The sequence below is a fragment of the Amblyomma mixtum genome, chromosome 2 (genome assembly GCF_055824585.1).
Source record: "Amblyomma mixtum isolate Tamu chromosome 2, ASM5582458v1, whole genome shotgun sequence".
In the NCBI taxonomy this organism is placed as follows: Eukaryota; Metazoa; Arthropoda; class Arachnida; order Ixodida; family Ixodidae; genus Amblyomma; species Amblyomma mixtum.
The window spans coordinates 19,484,141-19,501,945 of NC_143013.1; the positions used below are offsets into that span (position 1 = coordinate 19,484,141).

General features: G+C 44.2%; 1 protein-coding gene across 6 annotated transcripts in view; it reads left to right on the top strand.

Moving 5' to 3' along the window:
* Positions 1–449: 449 nt before the first annotated feature.
* Kdm5 (Lysine demethylase 5) overlaps positions 450–17,805 on the top strand; it is a 61,248-nt gene continuing 43,892 nt past the window's right edge. Inside the window, exons 1-10 of one of the 6 annotated variants that reach the window (XM_089570702.1) lie at positions 450–683; positions 1,591–1,757; positions 3,161–3,238; positions 3,557–3,616; positions 3,883–3,945; positions 6,372–6,548; positions 8,857–9,015; positions 10,895–10,985; positions 13,461–13,522; positions 15,955–16,113. In XM_089570702.1, coding sequence (XP_089426828.1) covers positions 1,608–1,757; positions 3,161–3,238; positions 3,557–3,616; positions 3,883–3,945; positions 6,372–6,548; positions 8,857–9,015; positions 10,895–10,985; positions 13,461–13,522; positions 15,955–16,113 — 999 coding nt within the window. In that variant the 5' untranslated portion in view covers positions 450–683; positions 1,591–1,607. The other 5 variants (XM_089570701.1, XM_089570704.1, XM_089570703.1 and 2 more) reach the window with 5 other exon arrangements.

Genomic DNA, 17,805 nt, shown 5'->3' on the forward strand with positions numbered 1-17,805 from the left:
CCCCATAAAACCAAACCAAACAAGTTGTAACTGAAGCGTTGTTTTTATTTATTTATTCCTGTTGGGGAAGGGTGGGGGGCGTACGGCCCAATTTGATTTCATTTATTGCACTAGCTTAGACACAACACTTTCCGAAAAGGTAACTTCTGAGCCACCATAATGTGCCCTTAATCGGTGGGACCAAGCAGGAATTAAACGCACTTCCTACTATCCCCTATATGCCGCCAGCTAAACGCGGATGCAACAACTATAGTTGAACAAGTATTAATGAAGCATTTTTTCTTCTTCACTTATGGGAAAGCACGTTACAACATGATTTGCTTTACTCCGGCAACAAAACCGTTCATGCACGAGCCCCTTCGCAATTCTGCCAATCAGGCGACACAGGGGAAGAAAAGAGTACTTCCTGTTAGCACGACAAATCGGCCAAGCAGTTCTACGCAGCTTACAAAATTTACGCGCCATGCTGGAACATTCTGCGGCGTCTTCTCAAATACCAAACCACCAATAGCAGCCATCCATGTTTGCAACCTGGGAAGACCATAGAAGCAGCCACCCTCGAGCGGTGCGCAGCTTGCAAGTTGGGCGCGTGCTGGCATTTGTGACCATATTTGACGAGTCAGAGTCACACCCGGCATTAAGTTACATTTTCATGACCTATTCAGCACGCGTTATCGTCACAGGTGAGTCATGTGCTCGATTTTGGCAACTCGGATCTTGGGGCGCAGCTCCGCCAGCATGTCTCCGGATTAGAAGAGAAACAGTAAATATTTACGGCAACGCACTTTGCATACTGCCCCCGGCACCGTAGAGTTGCAGATATCGATTCAAGTGAAAACGAAAGGTTATTCGAGGAATTTCAGAAGGAACGCGCTGATGCAAGACTGGTTCATGCACTTACAGGTAACCGAAATCGAGTCTGCGGGCAGGAGATTCCGCACATTCAAACGAACGGCCCTCCACCCAACGCTAGTTGACTAACAAAGTGGTAAATAGAGCGAGATTTGCTCTGCGCGATAAGGAGAGCTCCAATCAATGACGAGAGACAGAAGCGGAGATATATGCCAACGAACACACCGTCAGGACATCGGGACGCCAAAACTGGAAGTGCATGCAATGGACGATTCCCGTACCACGTTATAGGCCTGTGAACTACCGTTTCGCCACAACTTCGAGGCTTGGACTTCGGCATCGAAAACTGGGCACTTTCCATACGAGCTACATGCACGGAGAAGCCTAGCCTGCGGTAAAAAGCAAGTAACGTTTGGAAGCGTGATTGTTCACCGAACTGCGGCAGCGCGGAAACGAAAAGTTCGCACTCGTATTCCTCCGCGCATTATTTCCACGTTGCGCATAGCGCCCACTGTTTCCCGTGTATCGCTTGCGACAATGCGTAGTCATTCTGCTAGTGTTCGGTGGTTTGCTGCTTAAGAAATACGTTGAATAGCTACTGTCAAGATGATCAGACTTTAGACCTACTTTCTCTGGCGTAACGCACCGCGACGAGTCACTCGTGCGTGAGAAGAAAATGGACAGACGTGGACATGTCTCGTAGCGAAGTAAATAATTTCGTATTCTTTTCCCCCTAAGGACAACGTACCTGAAAAATGACGAACCCGGAAGGTCAATTCGTTCCTCCCCCGGAGGCACCCGTGTTCGAGCCGACGGCTGAAGAGTTTAAAGACCCCATGGCATACATAGCGAAAATTCGACCCATCGCGGAACAGACTGGGATTTGCAAAATCAGGCCACCCCCGGTTAGTACTCGAATATTGTTCTGTTCTACACTTTCACTCATAGCTCACGTTTCTGCCAACATGATTTCTCATTCTTATGTAGTGAATTTTCATTTGTAATGCTTGGAAATAAGAACACTATGCCATTGAGATGCGCCATCAAATACGAACATGGCGTCTTTTGTTTTCATGCGGGGATTTAAATCCCCGAAGGCGTGTTTTCCACAGTGGCGTGGGTGCAGCTCAGTGGCACATTGTGACGCTGGGAGCCAGCAAATTTTATCTGAAGGAATCTTAGCATCGTTGCTGTATGAGAAAAAAAAAGAAATGACCTGCGCAGAATCTAGAAGAGGAAACGTTTTTTTCCCTTCATGCACGCTACCAGGTGTGCACATAGGCCGACAGAGGACATTTCCTGTGGGTGTGTGACTCAGGGGCCACAGTATTGAGGGGTCATTTCAAGTTGCCTGACACCTCCCCAAGACAGTGGCAGAGACGCATTGCCAGCTTCTGGATGAAGAACCATGCGTTCCAAGCAAAAACAGAAGCAATAATTTGTGATAGCTAAATATACAGCTGACCACATAGAGCACATCAGCTAATTGCTGTGTTCTTAATTAGGAGCTGAGGCATAGCCTTCGTCAATCTCCTCACATCCACATCAACTACTGTCGCAGGTTTTGCTTCCTGCCCTGTGTGTGTGTTGGTTGCATTTTTTTCTTCAACATGTCCGACTTGTAAAATGGCGTCAGCGTACTGCGTCGGCTGGGAGGGCTGTCCCTCCTCTCCCATCTCTCATTGGTCGGGGACGCCAGTTGAGGGGCACTTCTGCGGGGGCAGGCCGTCGATTCTCGTCACAATCGCTTTCTGGACAGCGCCCGGAGCCGTTCTCTAATGCGTTCCGAATCGAATAAATTCGTGAAGTCCGATTTCATATTATACCTCGATGATCTTCCTGGCTCTCTCCCCAAAGTGCCACTGCGTAATGCACGCACACATGAAAAAAATAAATTATATATATATAAAAGAGCAATTAGATGCCGTAATTAGGTGGAAGTCTTACGTTTTGGCCATAAATTTTTCGCTAGCTATATCAGAGCAACGCAGTAGCGCTGGATGGGCTCCAGATGCCAGCTGCATTACCAGTAACATGTGGCCTATCTAATCCCATTATTATACACTGCAGACCCCATAGGTGCCTGCAATGTTCAATGTTCATACACAACAGGTTGGGAAATTGTATTTCATCCTTCTGAGTTTTCACATTGTAGAGGACACATTTGAGACACACCCTTCCTTCATTTTTTTTGCTAACTTGTGCACCACATTGCCTGAACACATGGTGAAATAATTATCTTGGCTTTTTGCTATCTGGTCTGTGTTTCTTAAACTGAGACTCATTTGTACTTGACATGTTCCTACAGGATTGGCAGCCACCTTTTGCAGTGGATGTTGAGAACTTCAAGTTCACACCTAGGGTACAGCGCCTAAACGAACTAGAAGTGAGTCTTCGTTGAGAGTCTTCTCTTATGCTCCCATATGTTGATTAAAATGTGAGGTAGCTTTCATCTGGCTGGTGTGTTTCACTCAGGTTCATTTAATTTTGAGTTTAGCTTGCTATATTTAACTGCCTGTGTGTTCTCAGAATCAGAAGCTCTGAGTACAAATGTTTCCCTAGTAAATAGCAGGTCTGAAGCTGTATTCAAGAAGACTTGACAGTATAGACTATGCTGTAGCATAGTTGGCAACGTAACTTTGCTATGCATTATCCATGTGCAAGTGTGTATTCTCTGCAACAACGGCTGTGCCTTTCCTTACAGGCAACTACGAGGATAAAGCTGAACTTTCTAGACCAAATAGCGAAATTTTGGGATCTCCAGGTGAGAAGCACTAGGTTTTATTTTTGTACATTCACTATGCTTTTGCTTGTATGTTTTGTATCATGCTTGTTTTCATGCATGCTTATTGAAAATGCAGACAGTTGAATTGCCTTTTCTCCCCCCCCCCCCCCCTTATGTAGTGCCCCATCAGGGGCCCTTAAGCTTAGTAAATGATGATGATGTTGGTGAATCATGTATATGTGGCAAAATATACAGCGTTATGCTCATTTTAGATTTGCAACATTTTTTTCTCTGATTTATTGCAGGGTTCAAGGCTGAAGATACCCAACATAGAAAAGAAGGCACTTGATCTCTACAACCTCTATAGAGTAAGAGATGAACCTTTTGTAGATCTTGTTCTCTGACTAAATAGAACCCTGTGAGTTTTTCACTTTCGTGCTGTTTGTGGTGCTTTGAACATGTAGGTGGAGAAGCATGAAACTTTTTTTTTTTTAATTTTTACATGGTGTAAAGTGTGTATTTGTGAAGCTATATACGTGTTCTTAGTTGAGTATTGCAGTTTGAGGGAGCCTAGTTTTGACCATGCTACCTTGAGTTTCTACTGAAACGAAGTAAACATGCGTTTTCTAGATTACCACTAGCGCCGTGCTGGCACCATTTATATTACCTGCTTATGCGGACTTCTGTGTTTCTGTTCAGTTTGCTCTAAAGGGCGTTTGTGTTCTAACTAGCACTGTCTTGCAATTGTTGCAAAGCCTCCTAATGCTTATTTAGCATGCAATAAGCCTCGAGGCCTAGGTAATTAAATAGTGTGTGTTAGAGGAAGGGAAGGGGGTGATCATTATTGTAGTGCTTTTAGTGCACTCTGAGGGTAAGGGCTGGCACCTTTTGTCATGTAGAAACTCTCGTGTCTACATGTGATGGCTTGGTCAGAGATGAATCACTTCTGCATGCATGGCTTCACTGCCAGTTTTTCAGTTTATAAAACACTAAAGAGTGAGACTTGGAAATCCTCATTGCATACTTCGTTCTGGTAGTAATATGTATGAGGAATGGCGTATTACATTTTCATAGTTCTGCCATCACTTTTAGATAGAGCCGCAGCCAATTTTTTTTTTTTTTCGAAGATAGGAAATATTGGATTATTTTAAAATAGCTGCATGATTACGATGTTGAATTTACTGTACTTTAACCGTTTCTGGGGGGGTAGTCATGCGGGTGAATTTTAATAGTCTGCATTTACGCTATGTTAGCTGTTTTGCAATGAATGTGCTTAATTACCCATAAAAGCATGTCTGTATCGAGGTTTGGAGGATAGTAGTAGTTGAGATAATGCTGTCACTTTCTATGAATGAGGGCTGTTGTAGCATAAGACGGCCTGCTGAAGCTGGCCATAATTATGAGCTCTACATGTTCAGTCGGTTTTTCCATTTGTATTAGCTGTGTGCAGATGAGTTAATTTGAGTCTTGCCATTTATTTGAACCCTGTACACTGTAACAATGCTCTGCACTTGACACATGAAGCAAGCAGCTTTCTGCAAACTTTTATACATAACAACAATATAGACAACAGTGAGCGAGTAACTGCTGGGACTTGTCTTTCCTCATGTAGCATTGTCATGAGAAACCTTTGGCAGCTTTGTTTGTGCAAACTGGTGTGTTTTGGTTTTATTGAGCTGTTGTCAGTATTCTTTCTTATAGTTCAGGCAGTGTTGCAATATCGGGAAGATTTTTTCGTGCACAATGCTTGTGAGGCACTACCTTGCAGGGTTCAGTGTAGGAATTTGATAAAGCTAACTGCACATCGGCCAAAATAAAATTGAAAAAAAAAATTTCAGCCGATTTGCGTAGTTAATGAAATGCAAAGTAGGTGTGCTAGCACTGCCTACCCCTGCTATGCTTTTATAAGTGATGCAAACATTCTATGAGGCTGCTCCTTCTTCGTATTGGCTTAGACTGTGTGATACAGTGTGGCCACTGAGAAAGAGAGCAGGGGTGGCTTTCATGAAGCAAATAAGATAGCCTTATTTCCAATTTAATCTTATTCAGGGTGTGAGACCTCTCTTGGTTTTGAGAAAAAGGAAAGGGGTATAGGTAGTTCACTTTGTTGGTGGACCACTCCAAAGTGAACTAGCTATGGGCCTTTCCTTTTTTTTTTAAAACACAGTCTATTTGCAGTTGAGAAAAGGAAATGTGCATAGCTAGTTCACTTTGTTGGTGGACACCTCAAGCAGGCCACCAATGCCCACTAAAACACTGTTACCAAGTTTTTAGTTGGTGTTCATGCTGTTCCTGGTGAGCTTGAGGTGTCACTGACAAAGTGAACTAGCTATGCACATTTCCTTTTCTCAAAACCAAAAGAGGTGCAAGCCAGCCCAGGCTACCAACTGGTGATTGCGGCTAGAAGTGCTATGCACTAGAAAACACATTGGCCCAAAAGCTGTCGCAGTTGCACAGAAACAGTTCGAAATACAGTTTTCAGAACTCGGAAGAATGACAGTCCGGCGACAATTTCAAATATTATTTAAGGTGACTGGTATTGCTCCTGAGGTAGTCAACTTTCTTGATGTGGTGGCAGCTAGCACTAAGCTGCATTCTGCAGAGTTGCTGCCTGTGATCAAAGAACGCTAATTTGTTTTCCTGCACTGACATTATCCGCGCTGTAATTGAATGATTTTATCGCAGCAGAGTGCCGGTCTGCATCTTGGTCCTGTTGTCTTGTACCTTGAGTTTTAAATTGAAGCGATGAAGGCTTCTGCATCGGGTGTTTACTTTTTAACGATGGTCCGTGCAGTTTGTCCACGATGAAGGGGGCATGGAGCAGGTGTGCCGGGATAGGAAGTGGACCAGGGTTGCATCACGCATGGGTTATGCACCCATGCGCACCATAGGCTCACTGCTGCGGCAGCACTACGAGCGCATCCTCTATCCGTACGATGTCTTCCAGAGCGGGGCCAGCCTGGGCGACATTGTGAGTCGCAGCATTCTTCTGTGATACGATTCCTCACGGCATGCATTCATGTGAAGCCATTTTTGAGTGCTGTGATTGTATGTACCTCCCTGTTTTCGTTGTTATGCAAGAGTGTTGGTTTCAAGTGAATCCAGAAATGACAGGCGTTTAATAGCAGAGTCTGTCCGAAAAATGATGCTTGCTTATGTTCCCTTTTTAAATTTGGAAGATTTTTGCAGTGAAGGGTTCTGTGAAGGTTTCTTTTGAGGTACTGTTATGCATTTTGCTGCATCCCTTAAGTGCAAACGGAATGTTATGTTACTCTAGCATCAGCTCGAAAAACGACACACACACACAACTACAGCTTAACTCCTCACTTTGTGAAAACAAATTCCCATAGGTTTTCGTTTTTTCCTAAAACAATCAGTGATTGGAACTCACTACCTGAAGAGGTTTTTGCGTGTGCTAACTTCAAAGAGGCCATTACCAATGTCTTCTGAAACTTGCATTTGTGATTATTTTTAGATCTGACGAAGATGTATCTCGGAGTGCTTTTATATCTACATGCATGAATTTTAAACATATGTGTATGTATGTAAGCTGCTATTTGTCCAATGCACTGTAACCATTTCTTGTAATTTGCTTTTGCCCTCCCTGCTTGGACCAAAAAGGTCCGCAGTATCATGTAAATAAAAATAAATAAATAAAACTGTTAGTCTGGGAAAGCAACTGCCAGTGTAAGCGATCCAGGTAAATGGCGTGCCTCCCCTCGCCACTCACACTTAAAGGGGCTGCGAAACACTGCTTGGGGGGATACCGGCTATACTTCAGGTGGATTCTTTATGTCACGCAGATGCTGACTTAAAAAGAATTACAGGAATCGATGCACAGGAACGGGAGTTATTCAATGAAGAAATTTCAAAATACAAGCAAACAATACGCTGCCCTCAACTCGATTTTGGCGGGGCTTCCCACTCCTATTTCGCTCTCCCAATGACGGCACCTGGCGCAACCAATCAAAACAGCCTGCCAGAGCACGTCGCGGAAGTTTGCACTCCATGGTTGTCTGCTCTCTGTAACTCGTTCTTGCTGAGACTGGCAGCGTCGTTTCCATGCCAGAGCCCCTGGCGGTGTATTTTTATTTGACTTGCTTTGCAGGGCTTTTATTTAAGACAAACAAGTTGTTTTTGTCGATCTAATATAAAACACCGACAGGTGACAAAATGTGTCTCTGTTTATTCACACAATTTGCAGTATATTAACTGTTTGTCCCATCATCAAGCTCGCGCCAGGTGATGTCATATCCGCTGCTAAAAACCTGCCACTGTGTGGGGACACCATCAGAGCCATGAATTTGTTTTTGGGAGGACATTAAATATTAAAAAACGGAATATACGCGGTATTACCGACGCTAATAGCACCATTGTACCTCACTGTATGCGACCAAGAGGCAAAACAGTCAGCTAAGATTGTGTTTCGGGGCCCCTTTAACACTTTTCGCAGCCACATAGGGCGGCAGGGTGGATAGTACTTTCTCAATCCTGCCTTGTGTGCACCTGCTTGCATGCTGTTGGTTTTGTGCAGCAGGGAGCGGAAAATGTGATAGTAAAAGCTTAGCAAAAAAAAAAAAACTGAGTAATAAATTAGGTCGCGCAAATTAAGCAAGCAAATATGGTATGTAAGGAGTAGTATTCAAATAAGGGCATGTTTTACCAAATGTGTAAAAAGCAGAACTGGTGATAAGTGGCAAGTGAACGAGTTATTGCGTGCAGAACATAGAAAAGCCATACCCTTTCTTAATTTATTGGGTGTCGAATACCTTTCATGAATGCCTTTTGTTGTACCGTTATCTCGGCTGGCTGCGACAGGCTGATGTGTGTATAACTGTGTTGGGCTGCAGGCGTCCGTTAATACATTTGCAACCACTTTATTCAAAAAGCACCTTTTGCACATCTTGTTTTTTTCTCATGAAGGGGGGACTGGGACCAGCTATCTTCTATGGAAAGCAATAAACAGGGCTTGATGTGGCTAAAAAAAATGATTGAGGAAAATTGGCAGAGGAGTTTGCTTTTCATTGTCCACGATAGGGCTGTCAGCGATTATCTTTCACTCCACGATCGTTTTTTTTTTTTTCGTTTGGTTTTGACTGGAAATATTTTGTCTTTGACCTGCTTACTCTGGTAATTATATGTGAGGAGTAGAAACCATCCTTGCGACTTTGGTTGCAAAGTAACGAGGAAATTTTTAGGTGGTTACAATCCATCTCATTATGGAAGATATTACCTTCCCTCGGTTGCACGTGACGGGGGCCTGAATTTGTGGACTGCAGAACTTGAGCGAAGACTCTGAAGACTGTGACAAAAAGGATCGTGACTATGTGCCCCACGGGATTCCCTCACGGCAAGCTATCAAGCCCCCTCCTGACCGGTCGGCGCGCCGGTCCAAGCGTCATGGCAAGGAGCCGCCAGAGTGCTTGGACCCACCCACGGTGCGTGTCGGTCACGTTGCATATAAAAGGAGGCAGAAAAGCGACAAGTGCTCATACACAAGCATCTGGATTAGTTAGGTACCTGATTAGCCTTTAGGTACCAGGTACACAAGCATCCGGATTAGTTTGGTACCTGTTTAGCTACCAGGCACCACATTCGTCAATTGTGGCTCTTTTTGTCGTAACTGCCCCTTGCACCTTGAATATAAATCAGTGCCATCATCACAGTGCCTTTGAGCCTGGTGATCAGTGTCCACTTTGGGGGGAAGAGTCCCTAAGAAGCTCAGAAATACGCTTTGCCTTGCAGTACGGTTTTGCGTTCCTCACCCATCATTGCCTTTTACATAGGGAAAGCAAATCCAGCAAGTGGTGATGGTTTGTATTTGGTGGCACAGCTAAGCCTGTCCTGAGGTACAGAAGCCACCAAGCGTGACAAAGGCGTGAAAGGAACACAGGTGAAGGGTGTCAAGAGTGTTCCAGGAGCCTTGAAAAGCCAGTTAATATTTAATACTGACTTGAATGCTTGTGTGGGGTGCTTTTTTTTTTTTTTGTGCACTCAAGGTTTCATTCAACGAAGGACAGTTTATGAGTTCCATTTTAGGGATGGATAGTGCTGGTCACGTTGGGCAAAATTTGCCTTGCTACACTTATGAGGATTTGCGAACATACTTTGTCTGCAAGTTTGCTTGTGAGGTTAGCTTTGTACAGACGTATTACTTGCCATGCGAAATGGCTGAAAAAAATTTTTTTCCCCACTGTTGTTGCACATCTTTTTGTTCATGCTAAGAGCCTTGGCATTGCAACTGTAAGTGTTCATTGTCTAAAAGCCTAAGGTAGCTAAAAAAAAAGAATTAAAAGCATTCTTTAATTGTGGAGTTTATGCGAATATAAAATTTTAGAATCTAGCACCAATATGCCATGCTTATACCCTTTGGTAGTGATTGCCAGTGCAAGAATTGCAAAACGTATAATTTTTGTCGAGCACCTTGATAGCAACGGTGATAGCAACGGTGATAAGCAAGCTAAGAGCAGCACCAATAAAGATAGAAATCAACTTTCGCCACCTCTACAAGACAGCGGCCACAAAGAGAAAACACGTTTCGCGCAACTCCGTTGCGATCCCGCGGCGGAATCGCGGAATCGAAACCGCATAGGCGCGTTGCCACAGAGGCCGAGAATACCTCGCGAGCAACGGTGATAAGCAAGCTAAGAGCAGCGCCAATAAAGATAGAAATCAACTTCGGCAGCCCCTGCAAGATAGTGCTGACAAAAAGAAAACTCAAATTTCGCGCGACTCCGTTGTGATCACACGGCGAAACCAAAACTACAAAAGGGGTGTTGCCGCAGTCTGTGCCGCTGCGCTAAAGCTAGACATAAGTTCTGCTTATCTCCGTAAGAAGGCAGCACAAAATTCAAACACTTCTTGTAAGTCCTAAGAGGTGGCAGCACCCCCCAGTGAGCACGCATTGTTCTTTTGGCGCAAAATTTCAAACGGAAGATCGAAACCGTACCCGTACGGCAAAGACCTTGCGGGACAGAAAACCGCCGCCGTACATATACGGCAAAAACCTTCAAAGGGTTAATCGCGACTCATTTTTTGTAGTTAAGAAAAAGGAGAAATGTGATTTGCAACTTCTGACAGCCTAACGTTGATTGCGTTCAGTTGCAGCACATTGTGCTGTCAGGGGCGTGGTTGCGAAAGATGCAAATACACAGCAGCTGCAAATTTTTTTTTTTTTACATACAGCTGTGGCAATCCCAGTGCTCCATTTTTCGTGCGTGATCATGCTGCGCATTTCTGTTGCTGGCCAAAACTGGGTGACACGTTTGGACAATGACAAAACGTGCATATTTTTTCTTACGAATTACTGCATTGCAGAATGATGACGTCGATTACTCGAGCAACAGTGAGCTGAGGAAGCTGCAATTTTACGGGGCAGGGCCAAAAATGCCAGGCTACTGCCCAAAAGGTGAGCAGCTTTGTTTTAAGTTAAGAATGTTCTAGATCTTTGCATTTTTTCTTTTTTTTCCCCCCTTCCATTATGCTCCCGAGTTGCGTTTGCTACTTGCAAAAAGTTTGCGTTTTGCTGCTGTCTACAGGTCCCCTCCAATATGGAATTGAAGCAAAGTTTTAAGCATTCAATTAATTGTTACTTAATGGTTATGTGTGACAAGCATGCTTTTTCGTGTTTTCAAACTAGTTTTCCTCTTGGCATGTAATATTCAATAGTCGTTTCAACTTTAGTAGAGGAATAGCCAAAAAAGCTTCTTCTGTTGCAGACTGGTTGTTCTCTTTCATATTGGAGGGACCTGTGTTTTCTTAAAGTCGAAGACAGCTGTTTTTCAATGCAGTATGAGGTAGTGCTTGGTATGCTCACTTGAATGGCGCATGTTCGACACAATTTCCCGCAATGACCGAATGGTCTCTGTGATAATTAGGGGTGTGCGAATATCAGATTTTTCGAATACGAATCAAATACGAATACTTGATTCTGAATATCGAATCGAATATCGAATAATCCAGGACAGACGCATTTAACAGCTACAAAACAATTATTTGAGCACCCAAGAACATCACAGTTCAACTATCGATGATTAAATGAACACAAAAGGTGTGTGTGGCTGCACAAAAAGTATCAAAGTCTCGAACATTATTCTTAGAAGAGTGGAAATATTAGAGAGGATGGCTAGTACACGGCATTTATTAAGGCTAGCTTGCCATCAGCACCAAGGCACGTTGCTGGGATGAACATTAAAGGTTGTCGTGAAAGAAAACCAACTGCTCCACATGGTCAGGCAGAAGTAGTTCCCTTCTAGCTGAAACGACCCCTCCAGCCACAGAAAATTCCCTCTCACTTGGCACTGACCTGACACGTATTGCGAGGTTCTTCGTGCACAGCTCTGACTATAGCAGCTTCGCAGGTACTATATTCACAAAAAAACTCACCAGCGCAGTCAGCTACGACATGGCCCTTAGAGGAAGGAAAAATTTTCCTCCCTCGAAGGAAAAATACGAAGGAAAAATTTTCCTGCATCCATGCGCATTGCTCTGGGCGCCGCCATGTTGTTATGTCTCTGTCGATAGGGCTTGCGAACCGAAATGAACGCCGGTGCTCACAATGAATATTCGGCTGGATACGAATATTCACGTCGGGTCGAATATTCGAAAGAATACGAATACTTGGATGTTGAATCGAATACGAATACTAAAAATATAATATTCGAAATATATTCGAAAATTTCGAATATTCGCACACCCCTAATTAATAATGCCTGCCTTCAGAATCGCATGCCTTGCTTCGATGACTGCCTGCGAGCGGGATGCAGCCCCACGTAAATTTTGCACCCGCTTGCGGATAGTTTTCATTTCTGAACAGCCTTGATGCTCCAACAAGAAGCCCCATTGTGGATGATGGGGGGTTTATTGACACTAAGGCTGTGTTTTGCTGCTGGTGGGACCAAGAAATGATCCAAAAACTGATTTTCTAAACATGACAATTTTGGAGTCTACAGCTCTTGTGCCCCAACTATACTAATTTTTTTCCTTCTGGAAATCAGTATTTTGACCGTAATATTGAATTTAGATCATCATTTGGGCTGTGTGTGTGCAGCAGCAGATGATTTAACGGCATGAAAATTTTGGACATCTGGCTGTCTTAGTGTGTCGATGTCCCGGCATCTAGGACAGGTATAGGTGTCCTTTTTTTTTTTTTTTGCTGAAAGAAGCTGAAGGTGCATTGTTTGCAATAATTAAAGCACAGTTGCTCACTTATGCTTCAAAAATTTGACTTTGAAAATTTTACCAATGCATGATTTTCGCACCTGAAATATTGCTATTACTAATAAAGGTAAATGGAAAACTAGCTTTGATTATTGTGCCCTGTACTCATTAGATGATGCAGCCATGCATTAAAAATTATTTTGATTGACCCATTTTTTGCGGCAAACTGCTAATCAGTGACTAAATAATAATAATTACCCTGGGAACTAACTAATTTAATGAAAAATAATACCATATTCCAGATTTCAAGAGAATCAGATCATTAATGGTATTTCCATCTGATGTCCAACATCAGTATCATAAAAAAAAGAATGTGGCTGCTTGCGCAGAATTCCCAGAAGTGCTAAAATCCATGATTTCTTGCGGAAACGTTAGAAACTAGGGGCACCATGCATAATCCTCGTGGCTGTCATTTCATGCTGTTATCTACAGTAAAGCTGTCCTTAATTGAGTGGTGCATATCAAACAAAAGAAAGTTTATAAATAATTTATGCTCACGTCCTGTTGTTTGTAGTCTCATCTCTCTGTTCCTAGCTTTGCCCTGGTTCGGGTAGATGTGAATAAATTGTACAGCCTATAGTGTTCTTGTGCCCGTTTTATTGTACCCTCCTTAGTGAAATACTGGCTTTATTCAAATTACTTTTTTTTTTTTTTTGGTCTGCAGGACTTGGCGAAGACATGAAGGATGAATGCTGTGAACTGAAAGAGGAGCGCAAACCAAAACCTGTGAGGGCCTTGCTTTTCATAGTGCCTTTGTAAATGTCGTGATTTGTGTCCGGGGCAGTCGGACCTCGCCAGAGTCGTGCAGTGTAGTCGCGTCCCTGCATTGTATATACCGTATTTACTCACGTGATTTGCGCTTTTTTTTTTCTTTAAAGAAAAAGGGGGGGGGGGGGGGTGCGCAAATTATGTAGAGATTTCACGAACATCTCCTAAAAAAAATTCTACAATGTCGTAACATGCAATATATACTGTGCATTGCTGCCTGTACGTTGACCCCTAAACTGACACCCCACTCTGGCCAGAAAAAAGTTGACTCAAAATATACAGTGCATATCCCCCCCCCCCCCCCCCCCCCCTTGCGTGCGCAGCTCGGAGCAATAAATGCACAACAATACAATCGCAGAGCCAGCAGTCAGAGGCAAATGGAGATAATAAGCGACAAACTGATGACTCTCGCATATGGCCCGGATGTCTAGCGGCAAACCGTACAGCAAACTGCTTGGTAGCTTTGGATTCTGGCGCTTGCCGGCGATTATCGGAAGTTTGCTTTCACAAAACTGTTCTGGAAAAATGACCGCCAGCGCAAGCGAGCCGGGTAAACGGTGCACCATTCTTTTTCTCGACAATCGTGCCGATCTTCTTACGCCTGCCTCACGCACCCATATGCACTCTAACTCTAGTCTGGCGCAGCATGGAGCGTAAAATGTTTGAGTAAAAGTTCTTAAAAAAAAACCCTGGTAATAAATTACGCACGCAGAAATTACACCTGGGCACAAATTAGGCGAGTAAATACGGTAGTTCTCTGGCAACGGAGCATTGCAGTGGAATAAGCGCGCTTGAAATTGCCTCTCTTCAAGTGTCAAGCGTAGCTTTTTCTTCCTCTTTGCAGCCTTGTTTTGAGGTAAGTGATAAGTCGTCACTTGTGCCAAATTAGGGCTGTAAAAAGTGTTTGTGAAAGCTTGTTTTGAGGCTTGTTTTGGGGGTAAGTTACAAATATTTCTCATGCTGAATATTGAAGCAGTGGAAAAATGCCTGTGAAAGCTGTAATGATAGTTTTGCAGATAGATGCATATTTAGTGTTAAATTATTATGCAGCTACAGGGACCTTTGCAGAGGTGGGAGTCTTATTTTATTACCCTCAAACACATGAAACTATTAGAGGGGAGATAGAGGAAAAAAACCTCTCAGGAACACACTGTCAGCCATGGCAGACATCAAATAACTTAAATATAATTCTAATTAGCTTTCTAATTAAAGATTAGTAGCGAACTTTACATCGGCACAGTCTGGTAGTTAGTTCCAGTAGAGACTTCTAAGACATGGACGAGACGGTGCCGGATTGGTTTCTTAAATGGAGGAAAAAGTAATTCGCTAAAGCCCTGCAGCATGAGGAAATCTCTTGCTTTTAAAGGGACAGTGAGGAGAGCTCTATTGATATTTTTTTTACGGCAAAATCCGATAGTTCGGCATTTCATGGCTTTGTTGCGACTTGGCCGGCAGCAAAAGATGCATTTATTTCTAAGAAATTTGGATTCGAAGTTGAAAAAGTTTTTCCCGCCGCTCTGATTCAAACTTGGGATTCTCTTATGACGACACAGGACTAAGTGACGTGAAACATGACGTGCACATGACGTATCGCAGACTCCGTGATTTCTGACGGCCAGCAGTGCGGCCTGGCAGCAGCCGAAAAGAAAGCTACCACCGGCCGCACGTTGAAGGCATCTATCGGCTATTGCGGCCGTCGCTACAGTCGCTTCGTTTACGTTTGCACCGGCGTTTTGCCAGCGTTACGATGGATCCCGTTCTCGAAGTCGTCAACGAAGTTCTAGCAAAAAGACACCTTTAGCATACCGTGTACCTTGTTACCGTAAGCGGAACACCGGGAGCCCGCCTAACACCGGTGAGCAGGCGCCGATTGGTCCCGATGCTGCAGGCGCGCGCGCGTAGCTGCCGGATACGTGGCGCCATCTGGCGACGCCAAGGAGATTTGCGCATGCACTGGCTGCGCCTCAGTGATTCGTGGCTTCTCGTGTTTTAGTGTTCCTAGAACTATTGGTTCTAGCAATACTGTTTTGCCCTATGACGTCATCACGCTTGTACTTGCGAGTTTGGCCTGTGGCGGCGATACCTGTATTTTGGTTCTTGCTCTTTTCTACGTTACAAGAGCTTTGTTTTCAGTATGAGTGGCGTTTTTGTAATCAGGAGCTGGTATTCTGTCGATACAAGCCAACTTCGATTTCTCCTCAGTGTCCCTTTAAGGCTGAAAACCAAAACTGAGCGCATCGGTGGGAATGCAACTGGTACCCAATTCTTTGAACTTAGTGACATGTAACCACTCCGCTTTGCAAGAGTTTGCATGGTAAAAATGTGCGCTCTGGCGAAGTTTCCTGCGCCTTAAAGCCGCCGTCTTACTTTCTCGGGTATGTCGCTTGCAGATTGAACAGATAGTGTGTCACACGTGTGGCCGGGGCGACGATGAAGAAAGCATGCTGTTGTGCGATGGCTGTGATGACAGCTACCACACCTTCTGCCTGCTACCCCCGTTGGCTGAGATACCCCGCGGAGACTGGCGATGCCCGCGCTGTGTCGCTGCCGTCAGTATACTTACTGTCTTTCCTTCTTTGTCGTGGCCCATCATATGAACTTTTAAAACCTCGCATAACACTCGCTGAATGAATAAGTCTCGCTGATGCCTATTGGCTAACATGGGCCACCCTTTGGTGCATTGGTGTGGGATTTTGGCTTTCCTTCTGTGACCTCGAGTGTCGTTTTTCAAGGAGCAAGAGTTGTTTGGGTTGCCTAGATATTGCGTATTAATGCAGCTAAATTTTAGCACAGACACAATGACGGAGCTGGAAAAGGAGTTTGCGGTTGTGGAACTTTGCTGTCATGCAGTTCATTGGATGCAGCAAAGGGATGGGCAAGGGATAAAAAAATTCATGGGTCAAGTGCCGCCGCAGTGGCTGAGTGGTTATAGTGCTCAGCTACTGACCCGAATGACGCGGGTTGGATCCCGGCCACAGTGGTCGCATTTTGATGGAGGCGAAGTGCTATAGGCCCATGTGCTGTGCGATGCCAGTGCACGCTGAAGAACCTTAGGTGGTCGAAATTATCTGGAGCCCTTCACTACAGCATCCCTCGTAGCCTGAGTCGTTTTTGGATGTTGAACTCTATAAAATCAATCAAATCGATCAGTCTTCATGGGGGAAGAAGCGTATATGACAGGTTTTATGCTGCCCATTGCAGGCTTTCTCCAATAAGTCTGAAACAGCTGTTTTCCTTGAAGCAATGTCTTTGCGCTGCTGCTAAGACCATACTGAAGGTTGGCAGTTTTACGTTGAAACGCCTGGAGGCCACTGTTGTGAAGGCTGTCGTGACTCATTTTTTTTTTCAGTAGCATGGATTGCACCCGTTGAGCATGTCCAGAGAGGAAGTATCAGCTGTGCAGATTCTGATACAGTCTAGCCTGGTTATATTGAAGTCACTTATTGCATAATAACGGCTGTAATGAAAAGGTTTTACTTTCTTGTTCCTATTTTTGCATCTTCAGTACAATTTGGGTCCGGTTTTAATGAAGTAAATAAAAGCGCGTCATCGGATATAGCGAAGAGATTTCACACCGACCAAAAAATAATCTATCAATCGGAACATTTTTACGTTTTTGGGGCAGATTTTTGTGTAAAAATAAGGGCAAAACTCGGCTGATGGCAGCCTTCAGAGGTATGAAAGTGCACAGTCCACATTTTCAACAATAATTAAGAATGGTAGCAAGATAACACCGTTCTCGACTGTGATGTTAGCTGCAGGGACAGAAAGAGTATCCGGTGTGCCTCGTACGGCAACATAGATGCCGCTCTTTACAAGTGGTTCATGGATGCATGATCAGAGGACATTTCTCTCAATGGACCCATCGTGCTGGTAATGTCCAAGGACTAGAGCTTCGCATTCGGTCAGGAAGACTTCCATCCAAGAGGCCTATGTACTGTGCAATGTCTGTGCATGTTAAAGGACCTCAGGTGGCGGAAATTATCTGTAGCCCTCCAGTGTGGCGTCCTTTATGACCTGAGTCACTTTAGGACATTAAACCCCATAAAACCAAATCAACTTCCAGCCAGGAAATGGGTGGCTCCAGGGGTTCAAGGAGAGACGCAACATGGCACGTAAAAACATCGAGGAGGCCGCATTTGTTGACGAGGGATCCCTCCAACAGTGGATAGCCAGGCATCGCGATCAGATGCGTGTGTGTTCCGATGAGGAAATGCTGATGAATTGACAAAGAAATTGTC